At 43.2% G+C, this 12149-nt stretch overlaps 1 protein-coding gene across 1 annotated transcript in view; it reads left to right on the forward strand.

Moving 5' to 3' along the window:
• Positions 1-10994, forward strand: part of creb3l3l (cAMP responsive element binding protein 3-like 3 like) — a 29328-nt gene extending 18334 nt beyond the window's left edge. The window contains exons 8-10 of the mRNA XM_078550999.1: positions 4542-4626; positions 8638-8725; positions 10397-10994. Coding sequence (XP_078407125.1) covers positions 4542-4626; positions 8638-8725; positions 10397-10791 — 568 coding nt within the window. The 3' untranslated portion in view covers positions 10792-10994. The remainder of the gene's footprint in view (positions 1-4541; positions 4627-8637; positions 8726-10396) is intronic.
• Positions 10995-12149: the final 1155 nt, after the last annotated feature.

The raw sequence follows: 12149 nt of genomic DNA on the forward strand, positions 1-12149 counted from the left end.
ATTCTCTGCCAACTCTTTGGATGACGGGAAGGGAAACACCTTCATCCTAATAATCCTGGTCGTAGTGTATTTGGATTTCCAAAAGGCATTAGATAAGGCGGGTAAAAGGTTACTACAAAAGATAAGAGCTTATTGTGATGGGATAATATATTAGCATGGATAGAGGACTGGCTAACTAACAGGAAACAAGAGAGTCGGGATAAATGGGTCATTTTCAGTTTGGCAAACTGTAACTTATGAAGTGCCATAGCGATCAGTGCTGGGGACTCGATTATTTATGATTCATATTAATTACTTTGATGAAGGGGCCAACTGTATTGTAGCCAAATTTGCTTATGAAGATAGGTAGGAAAGCAAGTTGCGAGGTGGATACAAAGAGTCTGCACAGGGACAAAAGTTGGCAGTAGGAGTATAATGCGGGAAAATATGAATATGTGTATTGCTGAAAAAAGACATTTTGTCGAAGCTTTTTGTCTTGCATTCATCAGGACAATCGCAAGAATACCAATATCGGGGAAGCAACAACTTTATTCGGCATGGGAAGAGAGTCTTGATTAATACACAATGTGGCGCGTTTGTGTGTACTGGAAGCTACATATATTAATACACAGGGCCCTGTTCTTTGCAGACAGAAATATTATGTACACGCATTGCACGTGTTTCAGCTAAACAAAATAAGTGATAGCCATTCCCTGATTCATTCCTCAGGACGATGCCTTAAACAATCAGAGTCAAGCTGTCTGATTTAAATTTTAAACGGTACTTGGCAGTTAACTGTCAGTCACTGTTAACTGGTGCATTCTATTATGACACAGCAGATGGTAAATGCTGAACTGTTCAAATCCCAGAGGGAAATTTGAAACAACTGTCACAACTAATTTTCAATTTGTATATTTTGAGATGCGGGCTTTGAATTTTTAAAAATTCAGTCACGGGATATGGGCCTTGCTGGCATTTATTGCCCATCCCTAGTTGCCCTTGAGAAGATGGTGCTGCCGCCTTGAACTGCTGCACTCCATGTGGTGTAGGTACACCCACAATGCTGTTAGACAGGGAGTTCCAAGATTTTGACCCAGTAACAGTGAAGGAACAGTGATATATTTCCAAGTCAGGATGGTGAGTGACTTGGAAGGGAACCTCCAGGTAGTGGTGTTCCCATCTATCTGCTGCCCTTGTCCTTCTAGGTGGTAGTGGTCGTGGGTTTGGATGGTGCTGTCTAAGGAGCCTTGGTGAATTCCTGCAGTGCATCTTGTAGGTACACACTGCTGCTAATTCAGTAATAAGACCACTGAGTCTTTGAGGCTTTTATAAAACTAAATTAAACATTTATTAATAAAATAAAAGATTGTAAGCACATACATATGTCTACAAATTACTACTATAATAACTTCTAAATCCCCTAATTAATTTAACTCCTAGTTACATTTTTGTTAAGGCAACAGTAAGCCACATAGATTTTTAATAACCCAAGCAAAGTAAACGATACCCGATACCCTGAACAGTCGGATTTAAAGTGAGCTCTCCTAATTTCAGTCCCTGGAGTCAGCAGTTTGGTACATACAGGCTGCAGGCTTTTTCACACTTGTTGGATTGTAAACTGCCTTCCTTTACACACTGCCTTTGCTCCTTTATACATGTTTTCCCCATTGAATGCAAATACCCATTGATTCATTATGTCTTTTGAACTTTACCTCTCTACTAATTAAAAAATCTATCATAGTACCAATTCCACCAGTAATCTTTGGGAAAAATGTTAAATATGAACCAATCCACTTTGGCAGGGAGAATAGAAAAGTAGAGTATTAATTAAATGGAGAGTGACTGCAGAGTGCGCCATACAGAGGCACCAGAACGTCCTTTACATGAACCACAAAGTCAGCATGCCAATGCAGCAAGTCATTAAGAAGGCAAACGGAATTTGATGTTTATTGCAAAGGGATTGAAGTCTAAAAGGAAGGAAGTCTTGCTACAATTGTACAGGGCATTGGTGAGGCCACAGCGAGTGTGTTTTTTTCATTCATGAGATGTGGGCGTCACTGGCTAGGCATGTACTTATTGCCATCCCTAATTGCCCTTGAGAAGGTGATGGTGAGCTGCCTTCTTGAAACGCTGCAGTCCATGTGGTGTATGTATGCCCACAGTGCTGTTAGGGAGAGAGTTCTAGGATTTTGACTTGGCGACAGTGAAGGAACGGCGATATATTTCCAAGTCAGGATTGTAAGTGGCTTGGAAGGGAACTTCCAGCTGGTGGTGTTCCCACCTGTCTGCTGCTCTTACCCTTCTAGATGGTAGTGGTCGTGGGTTTGGAAAGTGCTGTCTAAGGAGGCTTGGTGAGTTCCTGCAGTGCATCTTGTAGATGGTACACGCTGCTGTAACTTGTATGTTGGTGGTGGAGTGAGTGAATGTTTGTGGAAGGGGTGCCAATCAAGCAGTCTGCTTTGTCCTGTGTGGTGCTAAGCTTCTTCAGTGTTGTTGGAGCTGCACTCATCCAGGCAAGTGGAGAGTATTCCATCACACTCCTGACTTGTGCCTTGTAGATGTTTACAGGCCTTGGGGAGTCAGGAGGTGAGTTACTCGCTGCAGGATTCCTAGCCTTTTACCTGCTTTTGTAGCCACGGTATTTATATGGCTAGTCCAGTTCAGTTTCTGGTCAATGGTAACCCCCAGGATGTTGATAGTGAGGGATTCAGCGATGGTAATGCCATTGAATGTCAAGGGGCGATGGTTGTGTTGGAGATGGTCATTGCCTGGCACTTGTGTGGTGCGAATGTTACTTGCTATTTGTCAGCGATCATTAGCTAACATCCTCACTTATGACCTTATGATGGAAGGAAGGTCATTGATGAAGCAGCTGAAGATGGTTGGGCCTAGGACACTACCCTGAGGAATTCCAGCAGTGATGCCCTGAAACTGAGATGATTGACCTCCAACAACCACAACCATCTTCCTTTGTGCTTGGTATGACTCCAACCAGCAGAGAATTTTCCCCTTGATTCCCATTGACTCCAGTTTTGCTAGGGCTCCTTGATGCCTCACTCCGTCAGTTGCTGTCTTGATGTCAAGGGCAGTCACTCTCACCTCACCTTGGGAGGTCAGCTCTTTTGTCCATGTTTGAACCAAGGCTGTAATGAGATCAGGAGTTGAGTGGCTCTGGCAGAATCCAAACTGGGCGTCAGTGAGCAGGTTATTGCTAAGCAAGTGTTGCTTGATAGCATTGTTGATGACCCCTTCCATTACTTTACTGATGGAGAGTAGACTGATGGGGCAATAACCTGCGTAATTGGCCGGGTTGTATTTGTCCTGCTTTTTGTATACAGGACATACCTGGGCAATTTTCCACATAGCCAGGTAGATGCCAGTGTTGTAGCTGTACTGGAACAGCTTGGCTAGGGGCACACCAAGCTCTGGAGCACAAGTCTTCAGTACTATTGCTGGAATGTTATCAAGGCCCGTAGCCTTTGCAGTATCCAGTGCCTTCAGCCATTTCTGATGTCATGTGGAGTGAATCGAATTGGTTGAAGACTGGCATCTGTGATGCTGGGGCTCCCCAGTGGAGGCTGAGATGGATCATCCACTCGGCACTTCTGGCTGAAGATTGTAGCAAATGCTTCAGCCTTATCTTTTGCACTGATGTTCTGTGCTCCTCCATCATTGAGGATGGGGATATTTGTGGAGCTTCCCCCTCCAGTGAGTTGTTTAATTGCCCACCACCATTCACAACTGGATGTGGCAGGACTGCAGAGTTTAGATCAGATCCATTGGTTGTGCAATCGCTTAGCTCTGTCTATCACTTGCTACTTATGCTGTTTGACACGCAGATACTCCTGTGTTGTAGCTTTACATTTTTAGGTGTGGCTGGGGCTGCTCCTGGCATGCCCTCCTGCATAATTCATTGAACCAGGGTTGATCCCCTGACTTGGTGGTAACGGTCGAGGGGGGGATATGCCGGCCCATGAGGTTACAGATTGTTGTTGAGTACAATTCTGCTTTTGCTTATGATTCGCAGCGCCTCTTGGTTGCCCAGTCTTGAGTTGCTAAAGCTATTCGAAAGCTACCTCATTTAGTACGGTGGTAGTGCCACATAAAACGATGGAGGGTATCCTCAATGCCAATGTCATGAAGCAACTTCAACTCCACTGTGCGATGGTCACTTCTACCAATACTGTCAGTACCATATGGTAGTTCAGAACTTGAGTATTGGCCAGGGCAATGTCTTGACCAATCAGGGTCAAGCTGCCTGGTTTACATTTCAAACAATGTTTGGCAGTTAACTGTCAGTCACCAGAAGTGGTGCATTCTCCATGGCAACGCCGCTTGCCAACCAATCAGTACTCTCTTCACACACCATATAAATTGTTGTTTTCGCCCTTATATTCGTATTCTTGCTAGTGTCCTGATGAGTGCAAGACAAGAAGCTTAGACATGTCTCTTTTTTCAGCAATATTAGAATAACTTTCTATTCTTATCCCCCCACCTACCTTATTATGATATGTTAATGAAGAAAAAAAGTAAAACTTGATTTTTAATTTATTTTGCTATAGGTCTCTAATTGAACAGTTGAGGAAGCTGCAAGCATTGGTCAAGCAAACCACCACCAAAAATGCTAACATCAGTACTTGCATAATGGTAAGAATAAGCTATCAAACAGTTAAATTATATGTCGAGTGTGTCTGGGATGGAATTAACAATGTTATTTTGCTCTCTCAGTGGCTTAATACGTAAATATACTGCAAGGTAAAGGTTGTTTGATTATTATAATACATGCAATGTCATGCTGTTTAAAGGCAACAAAATCTCTGTGAGAGATTTACACAATAGGTAGAATTTTACAGACCCCCCACTGCAGGGTTTGCAGGCATGAGGTGGGGGTGCTGTACAATTCCTGGTTGGCCTTCCTGCTGCCCTCCCACCCCGTCCACCCTTGACCTGCCGCAATATTATGAGGGGCAGGTGAGGCCAAAGTCCTGCCCATACTCCTGTTGAGGCCCTTAATGGCTGTATCCCTCCTTGGCTTCAATTTTGCAGTTGACTGGCGGGATTTGGCAATTAGGGTAAACCTAATTTAGTTAAGTCTGTTCAGGCCCTAGATTGGGTCGGGGAGAGCCTTCGTTACTGACCCCTGGCCCCCTTTTAATATCGGGAGCCCCCGCCAACCTCCCAAGATCCCCCCCCCTCCCACTCTAGCATCCAGCCCCCTCTCCTCGACACTCCTGGCATTTATCTGCACCCTGGCTCTGAGGCTCTGACATTTTGACTCTGTGAACTACTTTAAGTCCTAGCATGGCCACCATTCCTGGGATGGGAAACCCCACGATCAGAAAAATTCTGCTGAGTTTCACCTGAAATGCGGTCACTCTTATGCAGGCAAACATGGCAATGCCTTACAAGCAGCCAATGGACATTTTTTTTTTTGTGGATAAGGGATGACTGTTGGGCAGGACACTGACTCCCTGCTCTCTACGTAGTGCCATGGGATGTGTTATGCCTAGTGTCTTTCTGAAACAGCAGAATAAGAAGGCCCTATTCTTTTCAATTTCTTGACTAATGGACAAAACCTGTACCAGTGTAGCAGTCCTTTGGTACTGCATTGAAGTGTTTACCCAGACTATGTGCTTGAGCCCACAGCCATGCGCTACCACATGACCCAGGAAAGTCCCAGTTTAATCTCCTGTTTTGTGGTGTTAGCTAGTAATAACAACAACTTATACGACACCTTTAACACAATAAAACATCTCAGGAGGAAAATATGAGGAAAATATAAACACTGAGCTACAGAAGGAGATGTTAGATCAGATAATCAAAATCTTGGTCAAAGTGGTAGATTTTAAGGAGTGTCTTAAGGGAGGAATGTGAGGTAGAGAGACAAAGCGGTGTAAGGAGGGAATTCCAGGCAACTGAAGGCACGGTCACCAATACTGAAACAATTAAAATCATGAGGCTGGAATTAGATGAGCACAGATGTGAGGGTTGGGGGCTGGAGGAGATTACAGAGATGGGGAGGGACAAGGCCATGAAGGGATTTAAAAATAAGGATGAGAATTTTAAAATCAAGATGTTGCTTGACCGGGAGCCAATGTGGGTCAATGAGCACAGGGGTGATAGGGTAACAGGACTTGGTCCAAGTGAAGACACAGGCAGCAGAATTTTGGATGATCTCAAGTGTATGAGGGTAGAATATGGGAGACCAGCCAGGAGTGTGTTGGAATAGTCAAGTCTGGAGGCAAAAAGGCAAAAATGAGGGTTTCAACAGCAGATGAGCTGAGACAGGTGAAGTTGTGCAATGTTACGGAGGTGGAAATAATGATGGCACGAATATGTGATCAGTAACTCATGTCAGGATGAAGTATGACTTCAAATTGCAAACAGATCATCAAATGTGACACTGAGGTTACGAACAGACTGGCTTAATCTCAGACTGTTGCCAGGGAGAGGGATGGATTCTGTAACTAGGGAACAGAGTTTGGGGTGGGGACCAAGAAAAATGGCTTCAGTTTTCCTGATATTTAATTGGAGGAAATTTCTGCTCATTCAGTGGATGCCAGATGAGCAGTCTGATGATTTAGTGACAGTGAAGGAGTCAGAGAGATGCTGGTGAGGTAGAGCTGGGTGTCGCTAGCCTACATGTGGAAACTGATACTTTGGTTTCAGATGATGCCACTGAGGGGCAGCATATAGATGAGAAATAAGAAGAGGTCTAGGATAGATCCTTGAGTGACACCAGAGGTAAAGGTGTGGGAGCAAGAAGAGAAGCCATTGGAGTTGATTCTTTGGCTACGAGGAGATAGAAGAGAATGAAGCCAGTCAAGAGCAGTCCCACAACGAACTGGGCAACAGTGAAGAGGTATTGGAGCAGGCTGACGTGATCAACTGTGTCAAAGGCTGCCTTCAGGTCGAGAAGGACAAGGAGCAAAAGTTCACCTTTGTCACAGTCACACACAAGATTGTTTGTGATTTTGATAGTTATTCATTGGAATTGTCCTAATTCATATGTTTGTATCTTGACTGACAAGGGAGTCAAAGGATATCAGGGTAGACAGGAAAGTAGAGGCCACAATCCGATCAGCAATGCTCTTATCAAATGGCGGAGCAGGCTCGAGGTGTCGAATGGCCTACACTTGTTCCTAACTCGTATGCTCGTATAAGAGCTGTTTTGGTACTGTGGCAGGGATGAAAACCTGATTGGAGGTATTTAGACATGGAGTTCTGGGAAAGATGGGCTTGGATTTGGAAGGTGACAGCACATTCAAGAACTTTGGTGTGGAGAGAGAAGTTAGAGACGAGGCAGCAGTTTTGTAAGGACAATGGGGTCAAGGGTTGGTTTTATGAGGAGAGAGGTGACGACAGCAGATTTGAAGGAGAGGGGGACACCTGAAGAGAGAAAACCGTTAACATTATCGGCTAACATGGGGGCCAGGAGGGGAATTTGAGTGGTCAGCAGTTTAGCAGGAGAAGGGTAGAGGGAGCAGGAGGTGGGTCTCATGGACAAGATGAGCTCAGAGAGGGCATTGGGGGAGATAGAAGAGAAACTAGAGCAAGGTATGAGTTCACGGCTAGGGCAGCGGGGAACTTCAGTGGGCTAGTGGAAAGGAGGCAGAGACATCTGATGGAAGGTGTAGATCTTAGTGACAAAGAAGTCCATGAGCTCCACACTCTTATTGTTAGAGGTTAGAGTGGAGGTGACTGGAGAGGGATTTAAGAAGACTGTTTGCAGTAAAGAAAAGAAGCTGGAGGTTTTCTTTACATTCCAGGATGAGAGGAGAAACAGCCAGGGTGAGAGAGAGTACTAGTTTTAATGGGGACAAAGGCATCAAAGCTGGAGGTGTGGGTGCAGTTGAGCAGATCAATAGCTGCAGAAGTGTGGCAAATGGAGGGTCCAAGGCAGACAGTTGGGATTTTTAAAGTGCGGTTGTAAGTAAATTGGGGAACAGTTTTTTTCCAGGGACCGATACAGAAGGTGGTGTGGAAGGTGGATGTGGGTGGAAGTGCTCAGAGATGGCCTTATCTGTAATTGATAGGGTGGGACTAAGAAAACTACGTTAGATGACAAGGTCAATTGCAGTAGGGGAGTTGTAGATGTTTTCTAGACTTGGATGAGGATCAGACAGCTCATATTCTTGTGCAGAGATCAATAAAGACAGAATTAGAACAGCTGTGGCACTGACTGTACATTCATGGATACTTTCCCACATGAAGTGTGGCACCAAGATGAAGTACCAAGTGACTGCTGGAATTGTGAAACTGCACTTAAGCATGATTCAATACTCAAAAGAGAGGAAAAAAATTGAAGTAGGAAATTATTCTCTACTTAAAAGTGCTTTCAGTTAAACATTTTCTTGCTGACCATTTCATTTTAGACCTACCCAGCTGTCATCAATATTGGGCCATACTGAAGGATGTATTCAGAGGGCTTTTAAATGGTTTTTTAAATTTCATTCATCTCTACCTCTCCATGTTATTCTCCATCCATTGATTGAACAGGACACTGGGACTTCTGGGTTTCTCATGGGTGGCTTCCTAATGGTGCCCATACCATGAACAAGTCAGAAGCTATCACTTACTCTTGGTTCATTTTATCTATATTGTATGTTTTCATTTATTAATAAACGGTAACATTAATTGCCTCTTTTTTTTTTCTAGGTCTTCCTGTTGTCTTTTACACTTATCATTTTCCCAAGTATCAACCCTTTTGGTGCAAAGCTGGGGGCCCAGGATGAGTCATATAGTGGTGAGAAATCTTTTTTAAATATATATATATATAAAAAGCACCAGTCCATATAGCTGAAGTGATGTAGATCTAAAATCTTGGGAAAAATCAATAAACTGTCTTTGAATTCTTGCTCTATTGATTAATGGTCATTTATTTAATGCTTTCCTGCTTAGACGTTCCCAAGAACACACAACTTTCCTAGTTTCCAAGGTACAGAGTAAAAAAAATGTTAATCTTCAAAACAGCATCATTTTAAGAATCAGCAGCAAAGTTATACTTTATATAAAATTAAATTGCTATGTATTCAATACTGAATTGTGTATATGAGCTAGTAACTTGCTGCTGGATACCTTGCAGTATTACCATACATGTCGTGTGATTTTGAGCATCAGAATCTAAGGACAATTTCAACAGCAACATCTCCCATTTTATATAGCCCTGTTAATGCAGAAAAAGAATCTCAAGGCAATTCAGAGACTTGAGGAAAAAAAAGAATTCTGAGCCAAAGAAGGGGTTATTAAGTGAGATGGCCAAAAGAGATTGGGTTTTAAGGGAGATCTTCAAGGAGGAGAGAAGTTTATGGGTGAAGTTTCAGAAAGTCATACTAATTAGGAGCAGAAGTAGGCTATTCGGCCTCTCGAGCCTGCTTCGCCATTTAATAAGATCATGACCGATTTGATTGTAGCCTCTACTTTCCTGTCCACCCTCTATCCTTTTTGACTCCCTTGCCTGTCAAGAATCTGTCTATTTCAGCAGTGTAATTTACCAAAATAATCCCATGTCTGAGGAGCCCTTTTCAGATCTGAGCCCTTGCACTTTGTTGATGTCAGCCACAATCATTGAGACTCCTTTTTTGAATCAGAAGGGATCGCTATCCTTTTCTAGATGCTGCTCTATGGCTGAGTGCTATATCTTCACCATAGGAACATAGGAGCAGGAGTAGGCTATTCAGCCCATCGAGCCTGCTCCGCTATTCAGTGTGATCATGGCTGATCATCCACTGCAATGCCTTTTTCCCACACTATCTCAATACCCTTTTGTCATTGGTGTTTAGAAATCTGTCAATCTCTACTTTCAAAATACTCAGTGACTGAGCTTCCACAGCCCTCTGATGTAGAGAATTCCAAAGATTCACAACCCTCCCAGTAAAAAAATTTCTCCTCATCTCGGTCCTAAGTGGCTTCCTCCTTATTTTGAAATTGTGTCCCGTGGTTTTACACTCCCCAACCAGCGGAAACATCTTACCTGCATCTACCCTGTCTATCCCTTTAAGTATTTTATAGATTTCAATGAGATCACCTCTCATTCTTTGAAACTCTAGAGAATACAGGCCAAGTTTCCCCAATCTCTCTCCATAAGACAGTCCCGCCATCCCGGGAACAAGTCTGGCGAACCTTCGTTGCGCTCCCTCTATGGCAATAATATCCTTACTAAGGTAAGGGGACCAAAACTGTACACAGTACTCCAGCTGGGTGTGGTCTAACCGAGGTTCTATACAATTGAAGCAAGCCTTCGCTACTCCTGTACTCAAATCCCCTTGTGATAAAGGCTAACATTCCATTAGCCTTCCTGACAGTTTATAAGTTGGTCTCAGAAGGCACACTATTATCCAAAATAAGGAAATTGCTTCAAACTGGCTCTTGCTAATTTCTCATTGATTATGATGCGAGTTCCTTTCCTCTTTTACAGTACTTTCCCGGACTTTACTTCACAGCGATTCATCCCATGTACGCGTTGTGCCAAACGCCCAGAATCTGGATGCTGATCCAGAGGTAGTGGAAAATGATCATGGATTGGATCGAGAAACTCCTGGAGCATTACTGTCAGGAAGCCTGAATAGCACACCTGAAGCTTCAGACTTGGGAAAGGCAGAATCTGCGTCAACACTAAATACCAATTCCTCTTCAGACATGGATCGAATAGTAAAATCTACTGTCCAAGATGATACAAGTGTGGGAAAGGCAGCTTCAGGAAATGAAAAGGGGGGCTATGGCATCTCGGCTTCACCAGTGAACAAGCCAAACTGGACAGAGCACACAGCAACGGTAATAATAAAAGCACATCCACGGTCGGACGAAATGTAACTGGTGTGCAGGGCGTTTCCTGACAGTGAATGATGAATTGTACGTCATTTGTTTTTTGAAATTGAGGAGAAAAGCGAGCATGTGTTTTTCATATACACAGATACAGTATAGGGTTGTTTTTCTGAATTATCTAGTCAGTGAAATAAACTCTGCATCATTTGTGGGAGTGGGCTGGCATAAAGAATTTTATTTTTTAAATTGTTACAAATTGTATAGCCTCATTTTTGTGAACAAGTGACAGTTACCAAAATCGAGTATTTTAAACCAGTACAAATAATTCAACCCTGCAATCAGTTTATAAGTTTGGCCAATCTGTTTAGAAACATTACTCCATATTTTGCACATACTGCTCCCTTTAACTTCCCCCCTCAAGTCCCTCTTAAAAGTAACCTCCCCAGTCCTGGTGGTGTTGATTCATCTTGTTGCACTACTCTATTTGAAGTGTAGCATGTGTTAAGAAGTTTCTTCAGAATTAGATTGTGCAGCTGGAACTGCATTTGGTTGAAGGGATCAAATGTCTTTTCTGTGCATCTCTCAACCAACCCTCTTTGCCTTTGTTACTTATCTCTTTGCCTATTTGTGATGTTTGCTACAGTTATAAACACAGGGCTTTGTGAAGCACGTCCCTATAACACATTTTTCTTCTCCTTTTATTCTTACATGATTTTCCTTCTGCCATATTTTCATTTCCTGTTCATCATCTGGCTAGTGTGATGGCTGGAGCTGGAGAAGGCAAGCCTGCTGTCTGCTCCTGATTTTATTTTTATCTAAGCCTCTTCTAATTAGGAATACAGAGTGCCAGAGATTACCAAGGCATAACTCCTCTCTGTTTTTCTCTTTTGCCTGCTGGGATGATCAATAGTCTCACCTTATGTTTGAGGTGGTTCAAATTGATCACTGAGCTAGGCAGAACTCAGACCTAATTTCCTATCTCTCCATGGCACTATTTGCTTACCAGTGCCACCTTTTCCTTGTTAAACCGGCTGTCTTGTAAAACAGTTCAACATGTAACTTGATGGCTGCTCACCAGGTTAGTTAACAATTGGGAAATGTGACAGTTGGGCAGCTGTCTACAAGAAAGAAGAGTGGACCATTCAGCCCCTCAAGCCTGTTGTGACATTCAGTTAGATCTTGGTTGGCCTGTGTTTTAAATGCATTTACCCACCTTGGTTTCATATTTCTTAGCACCTTGGCCTAACAAAAATCTATCAATTTCAATTTTGAAATTCCTAATTCATCTGCCCTCGACAGCTTTTTGGGGGAAAGTGTTCCAGATTTCTGCTACCCATTGTGTGAAGGATGCTCCAAACCTGATGACTCATGGCTCAATTGTTGAGTTAGGGGATTGATGGGTCACT

This window comes from Cetorhinus maximus, chromosome 1, assembly GCF_964194155.1.
Source record: "Cetorhinus maximus chromosome 1, sCetMax3.hap1.1, whole genome shotgun sequence".
In the NCBI taxonomy this organism is placed as follows: Eukaryota; Metazoa; Chordata; class Chondrichthyes; order Lamniformes; family Cetorhinidae; genus Cetorhinus; species Cetorhinus maximus.